We start from the raw sequence: 22,785 nt of genomic DNA, 5'->3' as shown, positions 1-22,785 counted from the left end.
TGCGTCCTGTAACACCCACAACACTTCCCAGTTTCTGCTCCATTGGCCTCGGCTACAAAACCCCTGGCCCCAGTGAAATACACATGGCAAGAATAAGATACTGCATTGCTGTGGCTGTGGTGGTGTATGAAGGTACATTAGTGATACGGCACAATCAAAGTTTAATTGGCGAGACAATAATGGCTTCCTGGAAATGGACCTGAGGGCAACCTTTTCACACAGAGGGTGGTGTGTGTATGGAATGAGCCGCCAGAGGAGGTGGTAGGGGTGGGTACAATTATAACATTTAAAAGACATTTGGACAGGTACATGGATAGAAAAGGTTTAGAGGGATATGGGCCAAATGCACGCAAATGGGACTAGTTCAGTTTAGGAAACCTAGTTGGCATGGACGAGTTGGGCCAAAGGGCCTGTTTCCATGCCGTATATCTCTATGATTCTATCTCAACTCCTTTCCATCTTAGAGATAAAAAGGGAAGTTCACAGCACAACTGTTTACAACTTGATACTTATAGCACTGTTCTGGAACTTTGAAACACTCAAGGTTTTCTCACGGAAAACTTAGAAAGTGCTGATATTCGACAGGATTTTCCAGCCCTTCCCACTGGCGGGATCTTTCAGTCCTGCAAAAGGTGATCCCACAATGGGTTTCTTAGTGGTGGAATGGGCGAGCAATGCAAAATGGTGGCGACATCAACGGGACCAGAAGATCCCAATCCCACTGGCAGCCAATGGAGAGTCTCTTCCACTGCCGGGAAGCACACGGCAGGGGGCTCAGTAAAACCTTCCCCATTGTCTCTCAGCCTTATTACCATGCACATCCCAATCATTACACAACGTGAGTCTTCTTCCGGTCTCTAACAACTAAACCACCCAGACTTAATGTCAGGCAGGCTCCACTGCAGGTCACATGATCCTACAGTTAAAGCTATAGTCCCAAACTTAAAAACCAAAAGATACAATCCTAAAACACCATAATTTGCAAACCTCATATTTAGAACATTACAGGAAGATTTACTATCTGTCAAACAGCCAGTTTATGTGACTGGAAGGATTCCTTAGAATAGAAATTCAGCAGCAAAATACTATGGATACTGGAAGCCACAACAAAAAGAGAAAATGCCTCAGCAGGTCAAGCAGCAGCTGGAGGTAGGGAAACGGAATGAAAAAATAATTGAGCTAAAAAGGAACTTGTTTATCTCTCCACAGATGCTGTCTGACCTGGTAGATGCTTCTACTATTCTCTTTCTATTTGTCAGAATAGCAGTGGGTTTCAATAAACAAAACTATGGACTGTATTAGGATTTGGGTTAGTTGTGTTGTTTGCACACCTTGACTTTAGGTGGAACTGAATACGTTTTGTTATGTTGAGGAATTTGAATATTCCTGTACTGGGATAAATTAGGACAGGTATCTCTGCTGTCATTCTCTAACTGGGGAAGAGTAGTGAGCAAAAGTTAAGAACAATAGAAGGATATGAAGAGATCCTGTGATCTGATAGACACATTGCAATCAGATTACACCACTAGCTCTTAGCCAGGACACTAATTTTGACCTCGGAATATCTTGAGCATGGAAATCTTAAGACGCATTTCTGAGAAGATAACAATATGATTATTCAGTATACATTCTTTGTAAAGCATAATAATGCAAACAGATTTATTTGTTACTTTTCTTTGTTAATTTTCCACAACAATTGATAATCAATTTACTTTTTCCTCTTTAAAGCTCTTGACTTCTTTTCTTTTTCTTCTCAGGTTGTAGTGAGAGAGGCCTCTGGGAATGCCCGATTGACAAGACGTGTATCAAGCATACAATGATCTGTGATGGTTTCCAGGACTGTACTGACAAAGCAGATGAAAAGAATTGCTGTAATTCATTACTGGCATTCTCTATTTTCCTGTTGCCAAATTGAGTTGTTTTGCTTCAGCGCATGTCTTTTTTCTAAAGTGTTTAGTGATGCTCTGCTTTCAAAACCTTCCTTCTGATCCAGACTTGTTGCAGCTACATATCTTGGCTGGTAAATATTACTATATCTCTGCAGCTACTCAATGCATTGAGACTACTTAGCATCATGCTTTCTGGCAATGTGCTTCCTCCACAACAACACCGTATCACCCAGGGATTTGGGAGCATGTGCACAACACAAAATCAAAAGTTTCCATTATATGAATATAGAGGCTACCCTGGTAACTGTGAATTACTGGGCTGTTTGAACTGTGCAGTGAGCCCATAAATCATTAGTGACAAACAGAAGTGTGACTGAACTCTTTTTCAGGAATGAATTACCTTCAATAATTCACCTCTCAATGTGTAGCATCTGCTTACTGCATTTACACTATTGGGATTTTGAAAATCTACATTCGTTCTATTGAAGTTTGTTGCTGAATGGCATGTCCTGTTGTGATTTATTTTAATGTCACATTTTCATAGTGATCAACTATCCATCCAAAAACAATAAAATGACTTAGAACATAATTTTCAGAACTTCAGGTTATTTTCTCAATGGAGACAACAGTCCAGCACTTGCGCACTGTGAGAGGTACATACCCACTTACTTTCAAAGGAGCCGCTACTCTTAGATATCTGACAGGAGTGCAAGACTGATTGTTGATCTTTCACCCAGCTCACTCGCTGAGGACACACCAGCACCTTATGAGGAATGTTCAGAATACTTCACAGCAGTGTGACACCATGTCTTTGAACATTTTTTTTTTAAGTGGACATCGTAGAAAGTTTGTTTTGAATTAAAAATCTGAAATTTGTAAAATTCAAAAGGGAACCAAATTGATTAAACAAAACTCAGGATATTTTTAAATTTAAAATCTGTTTTTACACTTGGAATTATTTCTTTTCTTTTCAAGTCAGTCATACCGGAGGAATTTTTGAATGAAGCACTAGTCTAGTATGGATTTTCTCGTGAGTTAGGCTTATTTTGTTCTAAATTTTTATTTGTTCTGCTCTGCCAAGAAATAGGACTGAGTATTTTATGCCTGCCAACAAAATTATTCCTGATTCCTTGTCTTTTCCTCTTTCCAGCATCCTGTAAAGATAATGAGATAGTGTGCAACAACCATGCTTGTGTGTCCCAACATGTTTGGTGTGATGGGAGGAGAGATTGCCCTGATGGCTCAGATGAATGGAACTGTGGTGAGTGTTGCATAGTAATCTCTGGTTGATTGGGACAGGAACCTTAGCTCATTGGCTAGGCTTCAAGTATTAGTGATTGCTAGATTTTGGATTAAGACTCTGCTATCAGTGTTTTATACGATCTTTTAATTATTGATACTGCTCTTTCTTAACCTGGTGCACTGTAACTACTGAAATTGGGTAACTCTGAATTTCTGGGAAATAATTGCCAATAATTAGTTCAACATTATATTTTCTCCATTATTTAATGCAAGAAGAAAATTTTAGGTGGTTAGGAATCACTTAAATCCACAATAGTAAGCAATATTCTTGTTCTCTGTATATTTCCAGCCCCTTAAGATTAGAAATGTCAGTGCAGAATTCGAGATTCCAATGTTAGGTATTTGAAGCTGATCTTGTCAGGTAGACCTACATATGATAAAGCATTAAACCAAATGGGAAAATGCTGAAAAATCTCAGCGGGTCTGGCAGCATCGGTGGAGAAAAAAGAGCTGATGTTTTGAGTCCAGATGACCCTTTGTCAAGTCAAGTCACCTGGACTCGAAATGTCAGCTCCTTTCTCTCCTTGCAGACGCTGCCAGACCTGCTGAGATTTTCCAGCATTTTCTCTTTTCATTTCAGATTCCAGCATCCGCAGTAATTTGTTTTTATCCATATGGTAAAGCATACCTTGTTAACTTCTCTGCCTGGTGTGAATTTAGGCCACACAGAATAAGAAGGCCTTTAGTTCAGAGTCCACTTTGTGCTTTGTTTGCTGACTTCAGCCAATGTGACATTGTTGGGTGCTGTTGATCACATGATCCTGTCTTATGAAGAAGAAAAGATCAGCCAAAACTTACACATCTGATGACAGTTCAGGAACTCCCTCCGCAGAAAGTGCTTGTCGGCCCTGAGCTTGACGTGGGTGTGATGTCGCTATAATTAAATCCCCTGAAGATACTGCCTTTCAAGAGAAAAGGAATATAACTTTTGAAGCAGGACTTTACATTTCGCCGGGGTTCCCACCACCAACTCAGTGAAAATGTCGGGAGGAAGTCCTGCCCTCGAGATTTGCCGACCAGTCAAAACGTCAGTAGCTCTCTCAACCCAGCAAACCTGGCCCCAGCCTTCGCTTGCCACGGCAAAAATTGTGGTGGGGCGGGATGAGGCCCTTAAGCATCTATTAATTGGCCACTTAAGGACATCAATTGGCTCAACAACATATGGGCCAACCAACGCCTTGCCCGTGGCACGTTTCAGCAGGCTGGGGTCAGGGTCGAACGGGTAGATGCAGGAATGGCACCCATGGCATTATGAGAAATTCTACTCACCCGCCTCCCAGCCCACCATCGCCAGCATAAAATTCGACACGTGGTTTTATTAATTTAATAAAAGTTCAAGGGAACTTCATTGTTAGTTATGAATGTACCGTTAAGTACAATAAACTCGAGAAGTTGGGATTGCTCTCCGGGTGGAGAAAGCTAAAGGAAGGTTCAATGGTGGCATTCGAGAATATGAAGGATTTTGATAAGAGCATGTGAAGGAAAATGGTTTCCATGGGCAGTTAGGTCAGTGACCATAGGACACAGATTTAGATTATTGGCAAAATAATCAATGGGGAGATGAGATTAATGTTTATAAAATAAGTGGTTATGATCTGGAATTAACTACCTAAAGTGAAAACAGATTCAATCGTAACTTTCAAAAAAGAAATTGGATAAATATTTGATGGGAAAATATTTTTCAGGGCTATTGAGAAGAAGGATTATGTATTGGTACTTTCAAAGAGCCAGAACATGCATTATGGGCTGAATGGCCTCCTTCAGTACTGTATGATTCTATGATAACAAAATGGTTGTCTCTGCTTTGTTTCCAGTGTCACTGTCGGACGGTGCAGCTTCCTTGTCTCACCTAGTTGTGCACAGGTCGACCGCTGACTATCATGTATGTGCTGATGATTGGCAGGAAGAGCTCAGCCAGCTGGCCTGCAAGCAGATTGGTTTAGGGTAAGGTCAGTAGCTTGTAGTACTGGAGATTCTTGACTAAGGGGCACTTTCAGCACTCAAATACATTTGCAATTCATCCTCAGTAATCTGACCTGTTTAACCCAGATATGTTGATTGACATAATAAGTGCTCCTTTATGATGGATCTTTTGAACTCACTGAAAGTTGCTTTGCGGTTAAAAAAAAATGGCCACTTTGACAATATGCTGAAAAGTTGAGTTGTGGAGCCATACAGAAATTGAAATTAATATTCCCTCACTGGGTCCAACGTGAGAATAGCAAATATCAATCCCTGTAGGGAAAGCAGAAATGAGAAGCCTTTGAAGGAGCACTGGGTGAAAGTACTTATTGAGCTCTGACTGACGTGTGCCAGGACTTCACTTTGACTTTCAAACATCATGTGTTGCAGCATGAGCTTGTTGAGGGTGTTATCTAGCTGTAAACAGATTACCTTGCAATTTATGATGGATTTGTCAAACAATAAAAACATTCTGAAGGAGTGATGGGCAAGCACCCAAGTTTTGGAGGAATGTTTTAACACTGATAGATAGTGAGGGCAATGCAGCTTTGAAGAATGTTTCTAGAACCTGTACTGAATGAGCAAGCACAGGACATTGTCTCCACAGTCTGCTACATTTAGTTGTGTACATCTGGCTCCCCACCTCCTACCCTCCAGCTCCCATTCTCTTTTTGTTCTCTCCTGTTTCGAAAGAGCTGAAGTTTGTTGGAGTCTGGTAGTACAACCCGGTTTTTAGTACCTTGTGTAATTGGTAATTTTTCTTATGTGAATATCTGTCAACTAATCCTGAAACAAATGTTATTCCCTATTTCTGTATCAAGATCATTTTAATCATTGTTAAGAAGACCGGTATTTCTCTTTCTGTACAAGGAGAGGACCTGCTGTACTGCCGACAAATATTGTTTCAACACAATCTTATCAGTAATAGGGAACACGCTATTTAAGGTTGGCCACGTTGTTGCCCTAACATTAGTGTACTACTACTTAAAAAGACAACCCTCTAAATCAGAGCTTGCCCAATAGAAGATAGCTAAGCTATCCTAACCTTACCCTGGGAGAAGGACTGTTTGTCATCACTCTTCAAAAGTATTTTAAAATTCAATGAGTATTTTGCAGTCCATTTCAAATGTTGTTATCAATTTGTGTCATGGATAACCTTCTCCTTCTCCTGTATCTGGAAACCATGAAGGAAGCCTGTATATTTTTCTGAAATACAGTCATTTGCAGGCCACCCTTTTACTGATTAATAAATCGCTACTCCCTACCCGGCTCACAGGTTGCATCCTGACATTTACAGAACACTTTGCAGCTAATGTTGCAATTTCACTTTGGATTTGTCTATGCAGTCTTTATTATCCAGACCTGGGAAAGGGAGGTATGCTTGTTTTAGTTTACCATCATCCATTAATGTAAGTCTATGGCAGAGTTGTCAATTTATGCTATTGATACTATACATGATGCAGCTAATATCATGCCTAAATGCTCCTTGGTGCCAGTGAAACTTGTCTGGGAAAGCTCAGAATTTGTACAGTTACCAGGTTTAACAAGTTAGCATCTCAACCAATATCAAAGTGGAAGTGTTTTCTCACAGCCCAAAACCTGACTTGGCATCTAAAAAAGAAATGCAAAGTCGATATTTTTTTCTTAGATATGTCCTAAATGAAAAGGATCCAATGTTTCCACAATCAAAAGAAGATTTAAAAAATGCTTCTTAACTCTTTAAATGATTGAAAGGCCTTTGGTAATTCTTGGAAGTTGTTTTTGCTGATGCAACACCAACATTTACTATTAGTGATTTGTGATTTTAGATAAACCTGTTGGATTATAACCTGGTGTCGTGTGACCTCTCATACTATTAGTGTAACATGGGAAAGAAAATTATTCAAGGAAAGCCGAGGGGATTCTGGTGATTGTGAAATGAGGACCAATCTTCCCTCTCTTGAAGATGCTGGTGGTCTTTCTTCCTGTTGGAATGTCCCTTGTAATGGCTTCATTGGAAGCACAATAAATTGATGACATTTAAAAAAAAAAAGTTGTACTAAAAGAAATGCAAAAATAATCATTTCAACTGGATATTATATGCCTCACCACTTTCCTGTTAATGAAAATGCAGTGATTCTGCAATCTTGCTAATTAGCCAAGTACCTCTTAACAAGAGCACATCATTCCACCTTTTATGACAGATTAGAGTGTGATAATTGTTTACTGGGACTGCTTGGGAAAAATGACACTCTAGGAAAAGAGGAGGGGGCTGCATTTCACATTTCCTTGTTTTGAGTGTTTCTGGCAGGGGGTGCGGGGGCGGGGTGGGGGGGCGGGTGGGGAGTGGGTGGCAGGGTGAAGGTGCATGTAAAATCCGGTGAGTGCCCACCCCACTACCTATGCACCCACCCCCAAACTCACCCCCATAATAAATCAGCAGTCTGCCTACCATATTTAAATAGGTAACTAAGAGTGAATCAGGCTTGTTACCAAGCCAGTTGACCCTGATAATACACTGCCAATGCCATAAAATGCTTAGGGTAGGCAGTCAGGTGGGAGTGGGCAGCCTGATTCTTTTAAACTACATTCATCAAAGGGTGGGAAGGAAAGGGAAGGGTTCGCGCATCAGGGCTGCCTTTGCGCATCATAGAAACATATTAACTAGGAACAGGAGTAGGCCATTCTGCCCTTTGAGCCTGCTCCACCAATATGATCATGGCTGATCCTCTATTTCAATGCCATATTCCCACTTTCACCCCATACCTATGATGAAGCCTTTCACTTACTAACCCATGCAGACTTAAACAGAACTCTCTCTCCTTGATCTGCCAAAACCATCACTGCCCAAGATCCGTTCGGGGATCCATGGGCATTCTTCCTCTTGTTGCAATCCTGGAAGCAGCCTCTGATGCACTCTTTGTGCTGCCGGGACTGATGGAGCTGCTGGTCAGAGACATTGACCCACTCACAGCACATTAAAATAAAGTTTATTTATTAGTCACAAGTAGGCTTACATTAACACTGCAACAAAGCTATTGTGAAAATCCCCTAGTTGCCACACTCCGGTGCCTATTCGGGTACACCGGGGGAGAATTTAGCATGGCCAATGCACCTAACCTGCATATCTTTCGGACTGTGGAAGGAAACCAGAGCACCTGGAGGAACTCCACGCAGACACGGGGAGAACGTGCAGACTCCACACAGACAGTGACCGAAGCCGGAAATCGAACCCAGGTTCCTGGCACTGTGAGGCAGCAGTGCTAACCACTGTGCCACCGTGCCGCCCCATAGCTGCAGGGCGGGCTGGCATTGAACAGGTCAGCTCCATACCGACACTACTTCCAGGGGAGTGAGCATATTATTCAGCCCAAGGGGTGCCATGGTGGTTAGCACTGCTGTCTCCCAGTGCCAGAGACTCAGGTTTGATTCCGGCCTTGGGTGACTGTGTGAAGTTTGCACATTCTCCCTGTGCCTGCATGAGTTTCCTTTGAGTGCTTTGGTTTCCTCCCACAGTCCAAAGAAGTGCACGTTAGGTGGATTGGCCGTGCTAAATTGCCCCTTACTGTCTCAAGATGTGAAGGAAAGGGGGTTTAGCGGGGTAAATATGTGGTGTTACTGGAATAGGGCAGAGGGTGGACCTGAGTAAGATGCTCTGTCAGAGAGTCGGTGCAGACATGATGGGCTGAATGGCCTTCCTCTGCACTGGAGGAATTCTATGAAAGAAGCAGGTCAGGGCCATGGAGCCTTGTTAAGCCTCCTATTCACCACCCAATAATTATTTGTTTTGATCAAAGTGAGTTGTTGCTGGTCAGGGAGTTTCTACTTTATAGAAAATTGGACAAATGGAAAGACTCATTCAGAGTAACCGTTATATAAAAGATTTTCAAGTTTTTTTGTTCACACTGTGTATGATTAGAAAAGCAAGGCCAGGTCAAATGATCATTAAACAAAATAGTAAAGTTGTCAGTTTGTTTTTTATTCTCCCGTGTTTTAACAACTCTGGTATGTTTTATTGACAGAGGCCCACCAGTCACTCAAATATTGTCAGAATACAACCAAACACAGCGCAGAAAGTGGCTGTGCCTTCATTCTGATTGGCGAAATAGGAATGCTTCCAATCTACAGGCCCTATTACAAAAGGGGTAAGAGCCAGAAAATACGTGATGGATTTGAGTGGAAAACTCAGAAAGCATTATAAAGCTCTTCAATGATACTGATGTAAGAAAACTAAATCAAATGAAAAGACATGGCTGGGCTAATAGAGAATTCAAAATGGATGCATGCCCTGGCTTTCTGAGGTGTGTGACCTGGCAATGCTATTGTTTGTGAACTGTCAGTACTCCCTGAATTCAACAACTGCTGCCTCATTTATTTATTCCAATCAGTATCTGTGAATGCCTCCTGAGCTTCTATCCATCAAAATGAATTGAATATGTCCTAACTGATAAGGTATCTTTTTCATTTATTTATTTGTGTCACAAGTAGACTTACATTAACACTGCAATTAAGTTACTGTGAAAATTCCCTCGATAAATGCAGCTTGAGGACTTTACATTCCTGCTAAATACCCTTCAGATGATTTTTTATTTATTCATTCCTTCATGGGATGTGGGAGGTGCTGGCTAAACCAGCATTTATTGCCCATCCCTAAGAAGGTAATATTCAAGAAAATGATTCAATAAAGTCACACTTTGATAATCTAGAATACTACAAGACACTTGAGTTCTTTGCAAACATATACATGACCCTTCAATTAAATACTATCCAGTATTGGTCTCCAAATTGGACCTATCGTTAGAAAGTTCCGGGAATAATTTAAACTTCTTTGGTCGGAAGACATGAGGTGGAGATTCTGGCATTGGACTGGGGTGGGCGCAGTAAGAAGTCTCACAACACCAGGTTAAAGTCCAACAGGTTTATTTGGAATCACAAGCTTTCGGAGCTCACTTGATGAAGGAGCAGCACTCCGAAAGCTCGTGATTCCAAATAAACCTGTTGGACTTTAACCTGGTGTTGTGAGACTTCTTACTTGGTAGGGAGAGTCACACATTTTATTTATCCTCCGTGAATGCTTCCCCCATGGCCACAACACTCTTAACTGATAACATGGTTTGTCTTACTCGGCAGGAGGAGTTAATGGGCTCCCATGTTCCATGGGCTCAATCACACCCACCATGTACAAGTATCCCACTAGATTTCAATGCAGAATTCAGAGCCGGAGACTATCTGGCCACGGCCACATCAAAGGGTTATCTCAAAGTAGTCCGTGAGCTAAGAATTCATGTGTTTGTGTCTGTCACTCTCTTTCAGTTTATGAATGGTTTAAAAAAAATCCAGCAGACAAGCTTTTGTCTTAAACCAGATAAAGGTCAGTTTATCACAAAATTACTGCTGAAAGTTACTTAAGCGAAAGTGATAAAGCTAACTAAAATATAGTTACAAAGATTAAATTGCAGACAAAGGAAGAAATGTACTTAAAAGATGAGGTTTTAAATCAGTCTCTGAGGCATTGTTTCAGGCCTATTGCTTGAATTGCTTCTTTCCAAAGTGAAAGTATTGAAATTCAATTTAGCAGCCATGATGGCTTCTGAAGTCGACTGGACGGTGTTTGCCTTTTTCAGGTGGACTCAGCAGGTCAAGCATGGGGCAGTGAGAAGGTTTCTCGTTCCTCATTAGTTCTATTGTTTTGACAGATTGTTGGCAGAACAACAGTTGATTTTTAATACCTTAGTACTTTCCTCTTTGACTCCTGGTGGCAGATGGAAAATCTTTCTGATGATGTCTCTCAGAGCTCTTTCTGGGGATTCTTCACAGCTGTCATTATCATGACCAAGAACAAAATGAGTGCCATGTTAATTCTGATGAATCATTATTCCACCAGGCAAAGAAGTTAATGATGTTGAGGTCCATTGAAGTGCCTTTCTGTCTCCCCTTCTCAGAATCCAATGAGTTTCACACCTCCTAGAGGATGCAAAGGACATCCCTGGAGGAATCTTTTGATATTATTAACTTTGTAGCTAACTCTCAAGATACGAGTCTGACACGTTTTGAACAACACAGAACAAGCCAGGTTCCCATTTTGGAAAGGGCTTTGAAACCCAATTCAAAGGTTTGAAGTCAGAATTCTTTTTTTATTCATTCATGGGACATGGACGTCGCTGGCTGGCCAGCATTTATTGCCCATCCCTAGTTGCCCTCGAGAAGGTGGTGGTGAGCTGCCTTCTTGAATCGCTGCAGTCCATGTTCTGGGTTGACCCACAATGCCGTTAGGGAGGGAATTCCAGGATTTTGACACAGCGACTGCGAAGGAACATGGCAGATTTTCAAGGAATGTTTGTCTGGAGTTCTGCATGACGACGTTCCGATGAGACAGGGAGGTGTTGGTAGGTTACGGGAACCGTGCTGCATGAAAGCTGCGCTGAACCTAGTGAGAAAGAAAGGGAAAGCGTGCAAAAGGTTCAGAGAGCTAGGCGATGATAGGGATCTAGATGAGTATACGGCTTGTAGAAAGGGACTTAAGAAAGAAATTAGGAGAGCCAGAAGGGGTCACGAGAAGACCTTGGTAGGTAAGATTAAGGAGAACCCTAAGGCGTTCTATAAATATGTGAAGAGTAAAAGGATGAGATGTGAAGGAATAGGACCTATAAAATGTGAAGGTGAGAAAGTCTGTACAGAACCGGAAGAAATAGCAGAGGTGCTTAATGAATATTTTACCTCGGTATTCACGGTGGAAAAAGACTTGGATGGTTGTACTACAGGATTGAGGCGGACTGAAAAGATTGAGTATGTGGACGTTAAGAAAGAGGATGTGTTGGAAATTTTGAATAGCATCAAGATAGATAAGTCGCTGGGACCGGATGGGATGTACCCCAGGTTACTGTGGGAGGCGAGGGAAGAGATTGCAGAGCCTCTGGCGATGATCTTTGCGTCGTCGATGGAGACGGGAAAGGTTCCGGAGGATTGGAGGATTGCGGATGTGGTTCCTATATTCAAGAAAGGGAATAGGGATAGCCCAGGAAATTACCGACCGGTGAGTCTAACCTCAGTGGTTGGTAAGTTGATGGAAAAGATCCTGAGGGACAGGATTTATGAACATTTAGAGAAATTTAGTATGCTCAAAAGTAGTCAGCACCTCTTTGTCAAAGGCAAATCGTGCCTTACGAGCCTGGTGGAGTTCTTTGAAAATGTGACTAAACACATTGACGAAGGAAAAGCGGTAGATGTGGTTTACATGGACTTCAGCAAGGCGTTCGATAAGGTCCTCCATGCAAGACTTCTCGAGAAAGTGAGAGGGCATGGAATCCAAGGGGCTGTTGCCTTGTGGATTCAGAACTGGCTTGCCTGCAGAAGGCAGAGAGTGGTTGTAGACGGGTCTTTTTCTGAATGGAGGTCGGTCACCAGTGGAGTGCCACAGGGATCTGTTCTGGGACCCTTGCTGTTTGTCATTTTCATAAATGACCTGGATGAGGAAGTGGGGGAAGGGTTGGTAAGTTTGCCGACGACACGAAGTTTGGTGGTGTTGTGGATAGGTTGGAGGGATGTCAGAAGCTGCAGCGTGACATAGATAGGATGCAAGACTGGGCGAGAAGTGGCAGATGGACTTCAACCCGGATAAATGTGTAGTGGTCCATTTTGGCAGGCCAAATGGGATGAAGGAGTATAATATCAAGGGTGAGACTCTTAGCAGTGTAGAGGATCAGAAGAACCTTGGGGTCCGGGTCCATAGGACTCTTAAATTGGCCTCGCGGGTAGAGGAGGTGGTTAAGAAGGCGTGTGGTGTGCTGGCCTTCATCAATCGAGGGATTGAGTTTAGGAGTCGGGAGATAATGATGCAGCTTTATAAGACCCTCGTCAGACCCCACTTGGAGTACTGTGCTCAGTTCTGGTCGCCTCATTACAGGAGGGATGTGGAAATGATTGAAAGGGTGCAGAGAAGATTTACAAGGATGTTGCCTGGATTGGTTGGCATGCCTTATGAGGATAGGCTGAGGGAGCTCGGTCTTTTCTCCTTGGAGAGACGAAGGATGAGAGGTGACCTGATAGAGGTGTACAAGATGTTGAGAGGTATAGATTGGGTGGATTCTCGGAGGCTTTTTCCTCGGGCTGAAATGGCTGCTACGAGAGGACACAGGTTTAAGGTGCTGGGGAGTAGGTACAGAGGAGATGTCAGGGGTAAGTTTTTCACTCAGAGGGTGGTGGGTGAGTGGAATCGGCTGCCGTCAGTGGTGGTGGAGGCAAACTCAATAGGGTCTTTTAAGAGACTTCTGGATGAGTACATGAGACTTAATAGGATTGAGGGTTATAGGTAAGCCTATATATAAGCCTAGGTAGGTAGGGACATGACCGGCGCAACTTGTGGGCCGAAGGGCCTGTTTGTGCTGTATTTTTTCTATGTTCTATTTTCTATGTTCTATGATATATTTCCAAGTCAGGATGGTGAGAGGCTTGGAGGGGAACTTGCAAGTGATGGTATTCCCATGTATCTGTTGCCCTTGTCCTTCTAGATGGAAGTGGTCGTGGGTTTGGAAGGTGCTGTCTAATGATCCTTGGTGAATTGCTGCAGTGCATCTTGTAGATAGTGCACACTGCTGCTACTGAGCGTCGATGGTGGCGGGAGTGGACGTTTGTAGATGTGGTGCCAATTAAACGGGCTGCATTGTCCTGGATGATGTCAAGTTTCTTGAGTGTTTTTGGAGCTGAACCCATCCAGGCAAGTGGGGAGTATTCCATCACACTCCTGACTTGTGCCTTGTAGATGGTGGATAGGCTTTGGGGAGTCTGGAGGTGAGTTACTCGCCGCAGTATTCCTAGCCTCTGACCTGCTCTTGTAGTCACTGTGTTTATGTGGTGAGTCCAGTTGAGTTTCAGGTCAGTGGTAACCCCACGGATGTTGACAGTGGGGGATTCAGTGATGGTTACCTTTTCAATAGTTGTCCTTAAAAGTTGAAATACCATAATTACACCATCACGAACAGGGATTGAATCTTCCACCTTCTGACATGAGAGGGAGGAATGCTAATTCCTCTTGGTGATAATAGCAGACAAATGCTCATTACTGTTGTCTCGCATTCCTTTACCTGCAATTGTAGCAAAGATGCTAATCCCTTTAAATCAAACAGGTTAACACTGGCATTAAACTAAATGAGAGAGAGATGTCAGCTCAGAATTAAGCTCCTGTCAACTAATGTTAACAACGTGTGATTTCTTTGACTACAGATAACACAGTCAGCACCTCAGGTTTCTTCTTTTTGGATGCTATGGTGCCACCTATTGTCAATGGGAAGGATGTTGTTTATTGTCTAACAACAATTTGACCTCAATTCCTTGTTTCTTTGACTAATATCAATTTAAAATTCACTATAGCAGATACTGGAGCTGCTATTGCAGCTTATAAGACATCACTGGCACTATTGATCATTTATTCCAAAAACATACATTTCCATAGTGTCTTTTTACAACCTTAGGACGTCACAAAGTGCATTATCAATGAAGTACTTCTGAAGGGTAATGTTGTAATGTAAGAAACATGGCAGCTAAATTGAGCATTTAAAGCTTGCACAAACAACAGTGTGATAACTGGGTAGCATGGTGGCACAGTGGTTAGCACTACTGCCTTACAGCACCATGGAACTGGGTTCGATTCCCGGCTTGGGTCACTGTCTGTGTGGAGTTCACACATTCTCCGTGTCTACATGGGTCCCCTCTGGGTGCTCCAGTTTCCTCCCACAATCTGAAAGACATACTGGTTAGGAGCATTGGCTATGCTAAATTCTCCCGAACAGACGCCGGAGTGTAGCAACTAAGGAATTTTCACAGTAACTTAATTGTAGTGTTAATGTCAGCCTACTTGTGCCACTAATAAATAACTTTAACGACCAGATCATCTGTTTTAGTTACTGGTTTACAGATAAATATTGGTCATGACACTGGGTATAACTCCCTTGCTCCTCTTCAAAATAGTGTCATGGGATCCATAACTTCCACCTGAGGCAGCAGATAGGATCTGATATTAATGCCCTGCCTGAAAAATAACACATCTAACAGTGCAGCACTCCTTCAGTGCAACACTGGAGTATCAACCTGGGTTTTGTGTTCACTCTCTGGAGTGAAACCTGATAATCTTATGACTCCAGGAAGACTGCAGTGGGGCAGAAATTGAAAGAATATTTGGCATAGTGGTTAGCACTGCTGCCTCACAGTGCCAGGGATCCACGTTCAATTCCCGGCTTGGGTCACTGTCTGAATGGAGTTTGCATGTTCTTCATGTGTCTGCGTGGGTTCCCTCCGGGTGCTCTGGTTTCCTCCCACAGTCTGAAAGATGCGCTGGTTAGGTGCATTGACCTGTACAGGTTCCGGAGTGTGGCGACTAGGTGAATTTCACAGTAACTTCATTGCGGTGTTAATGTCAGTCTTACTTGTGACTAATAAATAAACATTTTTTAATAGATAGGAATGTAATGAGCTGCTGAGTTACAAATTATACCAATATATGTTTCCTCATTCCCCATTTATTTATAGGCAGGTGTGTCGGAGTAAAAGCAGGGTGACCCTCCAATGCACCAGGGAAAGTAAGTAAAAGGCTCTTCATTTTATACTGGCTGCCAAATCTTTGTATAAAATTGTGTAAGAAACTGGGATTAGTATATTATGAATTGAGATGTATTGTATCCATGTCTAGTTCTAAAAATAATGTGCAGGCGTAAGTCTTGATAGAAGCTAGGCACAAATTGCTTTTTCTACTAGGATTTTACAAGGAACCGATCTATGGGTGTAAACCTGATGATAAATATTGTTATTATGATCAGAATTAGATTATAAAGGAAAATAATTGGAAGATCTGACCTGTACATCTAACTGAGCAGGCAACACAGAGTAAATCAAAGCAAAGGTTGTCCAAAATGCCAATTCTCTCCCATTATGCCTTCCGTGAACTAGATTTCTGCAGTAAAAATTGTATCCTTTGGAAATGCTCACTCCCTCCCAGCTCACCTTCTAGAATCCCTGATGTCAGCATTGTCAGAGAGGGTGGGGCGGTGGGCACCGGTTTGAGCATTTTTGTGTTTTTGTAGGGTGAACAACTTCGGGGGTGAGAAAGGGGGCGAACATTATCGAGGTGAGGGAGAGGGGTGAGCAGTGATGGGAGGCAGTGTAAGGGAGAAAGGTGAACAATTTCAGGGTGAAAATTGTGGGATGTGAAGGGGGAGCATTGTCAGAGTTGGGGGTGGGGGTGAACATTATCGGGGGTGAACATTATCAGAGGTGAAGGGAGGCTGTGCAGTGTTGGGGTTGACAGCTCCATTTAAACAATGTAAGTCTAGAACTGAAGACAAACCTTAAGGCCATGTACCTTCAGTTCATGACAAGAAAAGGGGGCATGACTGAGCTGGAGCTACGTCTGACAGTTTGCTTTGCGACTGTGTTCATCTCTGCATTCCTGCTGGGGTTGGCATCAGAAGGTGGAATGGCTCGAGCATCAAATGGCAGATTAAATAGGAATCAGCATTGAAGCTCCCCCTCCAAGACTGACTGAAAGATCTGAATATGTGTTTGTTAATATATTTTGTGAACTTTAATAACCAACCAAATGTTACAATAATTCTTTATTGCTGTTTGTTTTTGTTGCCCTCTGGGGTCATGTGAGTTTTCAAAAGTTATGTTTTTTATATAAATTTGTTCATGGAACATGGGCATTGCTGGCAAGGCCAGCCTTTGTTACATAGAATCATAGAATCCTACAGTGCAAAAGGAGGCCATTCGGCCCATTGAGCCTACACTGACAACAATCCCACCCAGGCCCTATCCCTGTGATCCCACCTTTTTACCCTGCTACCCCTCTGACACTAAGGGCAATTTTAGCATAACCAGTCAACCTATTCAGCACATCTTTGGACTTTTTACCCATTCCTATTGGGGTCACCTTGGAAAATAGTTTGCAAAGCACTGCCATAGTCCTTTGCTTCTCTTCACTTGTATATAATCCAGAAAAAGGTCATGTTCTATTGTTAGTATGGACTTCATCCTGTATTACATGCACTGACTGCATTGAATGCTGAAATGCTGTGGCCACTGATGATTTTAAACAAATACATTGGTCCACAATCTATATAATAAGAAGGTAAACAAAGGGGAAACTACATTTTCTACCCCCTTGAAGTCTAATAATTCCATCTATTTGAAGTGGTCCAGAAGCACTTGCACTTATTACACACCCAAAAGAGCTATAATTACATGAATCCTTGTCACAGAAATATATTCAGATCGCTTTGCTTTTGGTGACTCTCACCCCAATTCTCTGTATGAGCAATAGTCCTAATCCCATCCACTGGCCCTTGTTCTCTTATTTTTTTCCCCTTATCGAGCCTATTTTGACATTTTGAGATGGGGAATCTTTCAGTTGTTAAAAAAAACGAATGACCGGCAGAGAAAAATCTGCTCTGAACTTTGTACACCAATTTTCCCTTGATTCAATCCTCAGGAAGACCATTAAACGGGTGACTGGCTCTGAAGCATATAGAACGATGTTTAAATATGCAAATTGGGGCCCTCTGCTGGTTATAGGACCAACTCGATGTTTACCTTCCCCTCCTCACCCTGATCTTCCCTTGGGTAAACACTGAAATGAACGATTTGTTAAGCATCTCAAAAGTCTCAAAGAATCTCAAAATATTCTCTATTCCAATAGCAGGATTGTCTTAGAATTCCTACAGTGCAGGAGGCATTTGGCCCATTGAGTCTGTGCCAACTCTGAGCATCTTACCCAGGCCCCATCCCCATAATCCCACACATTTACCCTGCTAATTCCCCCAACCTGCACATCTTTGGACATTAATGGGAAATTTAGCTTGGTCAATCCACCTAACCTCTGCATCTTTGGACTGTGGGAGGAAGCTGTAGCATCCGGAGGAAATTCATGCAGACACGGGGAGAATGTGCAAACTCCACACAGACAGTTACCCAAGGCTGGAATTGAACATGGATCCCTGGAGCTGTGAGGCAGCAGTGCTAACTATCGTGCTGTCCTCTTGTTCCTGTACAAATGTTTTACCTTTTATATTTATGTCTTCCATTTTCAAATATGGTTACTACTCCTGAAGCTCATCTATATCTAAATCATCTACTGAATTGAGAAACCCCTTGAATGCAAAAGGCCTTGAAGGTTTAATCCAGGTTTGGAATATAAGATTTTTAGATTTAAAAAGAAATCGAACAGTCAAAATAGTGTAAATAAATAATCTGAAAACACATATGCCAGCTATAAAAGAAAAGGTAGATTTTCACTGAGGCAGAGGGACAAATATTAAGAAATGGAATGTTGAAATTAAACTTGCCCAATTTTCAATCCGTTGAAATCAGGTAGATTCTATAAAGGGTGGGTGATTCACTGCACTGGATTACTGCCCAGGTGATGAGGATCGAACTCTGCTACTTAATACTGAATAAAGAGTTGAACGCGAAGGGGCTTGCAACATGTCAGACTGACCTAGGTGTGGGGTGAAAGGATTCTCAGGCTGTGGGCAGCAGTGTTAGTTGGACTCTGTCATGTGTTTAATTGATGTTGACTTTTCCAGCTGCAGCATAATGGATCCTCTTCACTGACCAGAATAGCAATCAATATAATATAATTTAAACTATTGCTAATGCAATGAGATTTGAACGGTTAATGCAAAAAAAAAGTTAGAGACAGAATTTAATGTAATTGAACCCATGTTGCTGGTGAGGAGGAGATTGTTGAGTACCCAACGAGCCAGCATTGCGCCTTCTCCAGGATTCAGGAGCCCGGATGAAAATCCAGCCTGTCGAGAGCTGTCAGCCAACCAGAGCCCAGCAGCTTTCCATTATATGCAGCGCCACCAGGAGAGGTTGTCGCTGTGGGTAATGCACCCGGGAGCTGTCCGAAATCATTGACAGACACAAGTCAGTGAGGGTGGGATATGGGTCGCAGAGTGAGTCACCGGGAGGGATGGTGATATTGGGGGGATTCAGAAGCAAAGGTAGAGGGTGGCTTTTAACAGCTACCTCACTGCTCAGTGGCCTGTCCATCAATTGTGCATTGTGCATTTGACAGAGGGGCTCCTCCAGAGGGCTAAGGCACATCCAGCAGCGTTTTCCTGGTGGCCTGAGGCACTGGAATGCCATGTCACTGGCATGTAATCCCTGAGACACTACATTCCAGTGGGCTCAGAGTTAATTGGTGTCAATGAGCTCAATAATGAGCCTAATTGACAACCTGCCCTGAGCGAGTGAACATCTCCTACAGACCCATTCCTTCCTGCAACTTAATTGCAGGAGGTTTTCCCACCGCCAGGCCAGTGCAGCTTCTCCCATGATTAAGCAGACCCAGCCGCCATGTTTCTTGCTGTAAAAGGCTGTTTTCCCATTTTTAAAAAATGCACAATAGGAAAGGGAAGTGTTTGTACCCAATGTACTCATCCTAATCCTACTCCTTTAATACGCCTTAAATAGAGAAAACCTGACTGATAGGAGAGATAAAAGTAATTGAATGAAGGTCTAAACTACTTTACCACATGACCAGGGGGCTGGTGAATGCTCATACTTTGGGGAAGGTTGGAGCAAGATAGAGTTGAGGTGGAAAGAAAATGACTGAACTGAAACATTCAAAAAATACAAAACGAGTAAGAACCCTTGCTCAAGGTGAGTTGTAGGTTGTGAGAAATGAATCTATCTATAAACAAAATCTACATTTTCTAGGCTGTGGTCAGCGGCCAGCAATTCGATTGAATAAAAGAATTCTCGGAGGCAGAACTAGTCGCCCAGGCCGCTGGCCCTGGCAGTGCTCGTTGCAGAGTGAACCAAGTGGGCATATTTGTGGCTGTGTACTGATTGGACGAAAATGGGTTTTGACAGTGGCACATTGCTTTGAAGGGTAAGTCCTGATATTGAAGCCAAAAACTAAAATAAAGACAATGAATGAATGAAATATTAAGAAATGAAATGGTGTACAAGATATTGGGTACTTGATATATGTATTTCTATGGGACATTAGTAAGACCTCAACTGGAATATTTTGTGCAGTTCTGAATACCACACTATAAGAAGGATGTTAACACATTGGAGAGAGTGCAGAAGAGGTTACAAGAATGGTCCAGGAATGAGAAACTTTAGCTATGGAGGTATATGAGAGAAGTTGGAACTGTTCTCCTTAGAGAGGAGAAGGATAGTGGAGATTTGCTAGAGGTGCTCAAAATCATGAGGGGCTGCAAAGTGTAGATAGGGAGAAACTATTCCCAGTCATAAAAGAAGAAAGAACGAGAGAGTACAGGTTTAAGGTGATTTGCAAAAGAAGCAAATGTGATATGAGAGAAAAAGCTTTTTTCACACAGTGAGTGGTCGGGTCTGGAATGCTCTGCCTGGTGTGTGGCGGAGGCAGGTTCAATCGAGGCATTCAAGAGGACATTAGATGATTATTTGAATAGGAACAATGTGCAGGGTTACTGCCAAAACGTAGGAGAATGGCACCAAGTTCTGATGCTCATTCGGAGAGCCGGTGCAATGAGGATGAGGTGAAAGGCCTTCTGCACCGTAACAATTCAGTGATTCTGTGAAATTCTGGAAATTATTCCCTAATTATTATATTAGCCTTGTTCCTCATTCCTGAAATTTTACTTCAGCTGGCTCTTCAACAAAAAATTCATCCATAGGAATGAAGCAGGTTTAAAGTTGTCATAAATCAGGCTGTTCAAAATTGTTTAAAAAGTAAATCATGATTTTTTTTCTTGCATACAAGAGGATTGAAAGAGGTTCTAAAGGGCTGATGTTAGTGCTTAGGCAAGTAGCCCCACTAAAAGAAGCGCAACACTGGATTTGTGAGCTCCATGAGTCATAAGAGCACCACAATGGCTGTGTACTCAATGACCCTACATACTCTGCTGGGGCCAGTGCATTAGGGCACTTGAGAGAGAAATTCCAGATCACAGTCCATGGATTTTAAGAGCTCATTTTTTTCTTCTCCCATAGTCGTACCTTTGTTGTCTTTGGCTCATATTTGTTTATTCCATCTGAACGCATCTGTTTCTGTGCCCAGGCTGTGTTTCTCCTGTCTCTCTCTTTGCAAAACAAGAAAGGTTTTCAAGCAAATCTTGGCGATTGTAGTGTTGTTTTGCTACTCGTGGTTGTTTTTTCTGTCCTCAGCTATGTGTGTCATTCTGATTTCTTGTCTGTGTGGTGGACTTGTGAGCAGCTGAGTGGGGGCAAGCCCACTGGAGAGCAGTCTGATGTCAGAGAGAAGGCTAAATCTAGAGAGAGGCGCTCAAATGCATTTGAAGGACCACAGTAGGAGGCAAGCTGAACCTGGCATGTTGTACAAAAAAATGGCGAGAAGAGTACCCAATGAGAGATAGATTTTGGTCTGGTCAATAAAGAGCAGTATTAGTGTTACAGAAAGAAAAGCTAGCTGTCAGAGCAAGATACAGGACTGGGCAGTAGTGGAGGGTGGTCACGGGGAAGATAGGGAATGTGCAGGAGCACTAGCAGATCTCAGGACATGACATCACTGGAATCAGACATTGTGGACAAAGCAGAAGATTGGGAAAGGGAACACCGGGAGTCGGGGTGTCCGCCGGGCACTCAGGAAATGGCAGTGGACCCATTGTACGGCTAAATCAGGAAAAACATGAGGCAGATTAGGTGGGCAAATGGTAGTGAGGAGGTAGAACCTCACCAGCTAATGGCTGAAGGCCTGAATCTGGACTGTCACAGATAATTATTTACATTGAAAATTATAAAGTATGTGTTTAGATTGGTAGTTTCAATTAAAAATGTAGTATTACTAAAAAAGTCTTGATAACAGGGAATTAGTCAAAGGCATACACATACATAAATTGTTTAATGATAATAGTCTTTACACTCGGAACATTAGTCAGCTGCAGCAAAAACAAAAGACTAGGAGAGTTAGCCAGCATGGTGGAACTGTACAATTGTTTTATTTTGACTGTTTTCTTGTAGCCGTGAAAATGCAGCGGTCTGGAATGTTGTGTTTGGTATCAACAATCTGGATCATCCATCCGAATCCATGCAGACCCGAGCGGTAAACCGGATTATCTTACACCCACGCTATAACAGAGCATTTGTGGATTACGATATCAGTGTGGTGGAGCTACGTGAAGAAGTGATTGAGACTAGCTATGTCCGACCTGTCTGTCTCCCCAGCAAAGACCAGGTGGCAGAATCCGATACCTACTGCTTCATCACAGGGTGGGGCCACACAGGCAGTAGAGGTAAGAAAGGTCAAAGAAAACCAACCCTTTGATCACACTGCTAAATGACTCAGCAGGGTGTTGGATGAGCCCATGCCCATGACTGAAGCAAAGAATTGAGGCCAATGTTCCAGGCTAACAGGGCAGTACTGAGAAGCTACATATTTGGAGGTGCAATATTTCAGATAAAGCATGATCTGTCTTACCGTTCCAGTGGCTGAGGTTTAAGGTGTTCCAGGGCCTCAATTAACCAACACTATTGAAAACAGATTAACTGGACATTGATCTTTGAGAAATCTTGATGCACACAAAATGGCAAAAAGGATAACGGTCTACATTTCAAAGCAACATGTTATGTGTGATGTATGCTGCTTTGACATGTTTTTCAGAGACATGGAAACACTGAGGTAGAATGTTCACTTTGGGAACAATTGAAA

General features: G+C 42.5%; 1 protein-coding gene across 1 annotated transcript in view; it reads left to right on the top strand.

Moving 5' to 3' along the window:
* corin (corin, serine peptidase) overlaps positions 1-22,785 on the top strand; it is a 207,132-nt gene that overhangs the window by 172,554 nt on the left and 11,793 nt on the right. Inside the window, exons 15-21 of the mRNA XM_078238027.1 lie at positions 1,758-1,871; positions 3,040-3,150; positions 5,006-5,135; positions 9,155-9,277; positions 15,654-15,703; positions 19,845-20,019; positions 22,098-22,369. Coding sequence (XP_078094153.1) covers positions 1,758-1,871; positions 3,040-3,150; positions 5,006-5,135; positions 9,155-9,277; positions 15,654-15,703; positions 19,845-20,019; positions 22,098-22,369 — 975 coding nt within the window. The remainder of the gene's footprint in view (positions 1-1,757; positions 1,872-3,039; positions 3,151-5,005; positions 5,136-9,154; positions 9,278-15,653; positions 15,704-19,844; positions 20,020-22,097; positions 22,370-22,785) is intronic.

The sequence above is a fragment of the Mustelus asterias genome, chromosome 1 (assembly GCF_964213995.1).
Source record: "Mustelus asterias chromosome 1, sMusAst1.hap1.1, whole genome shotgun sequence".
Taxonomy (NCBI): domain Eukaryota; kingdom Metazoa; phylum Chordata; class Chondrichthyes; order Carcharhiniformes; family Triakidae; genus Mustelus; species Mustelus asterias.
This window is presented reverse-complemented; position numbering and strand designations above follow the sequence as displayed.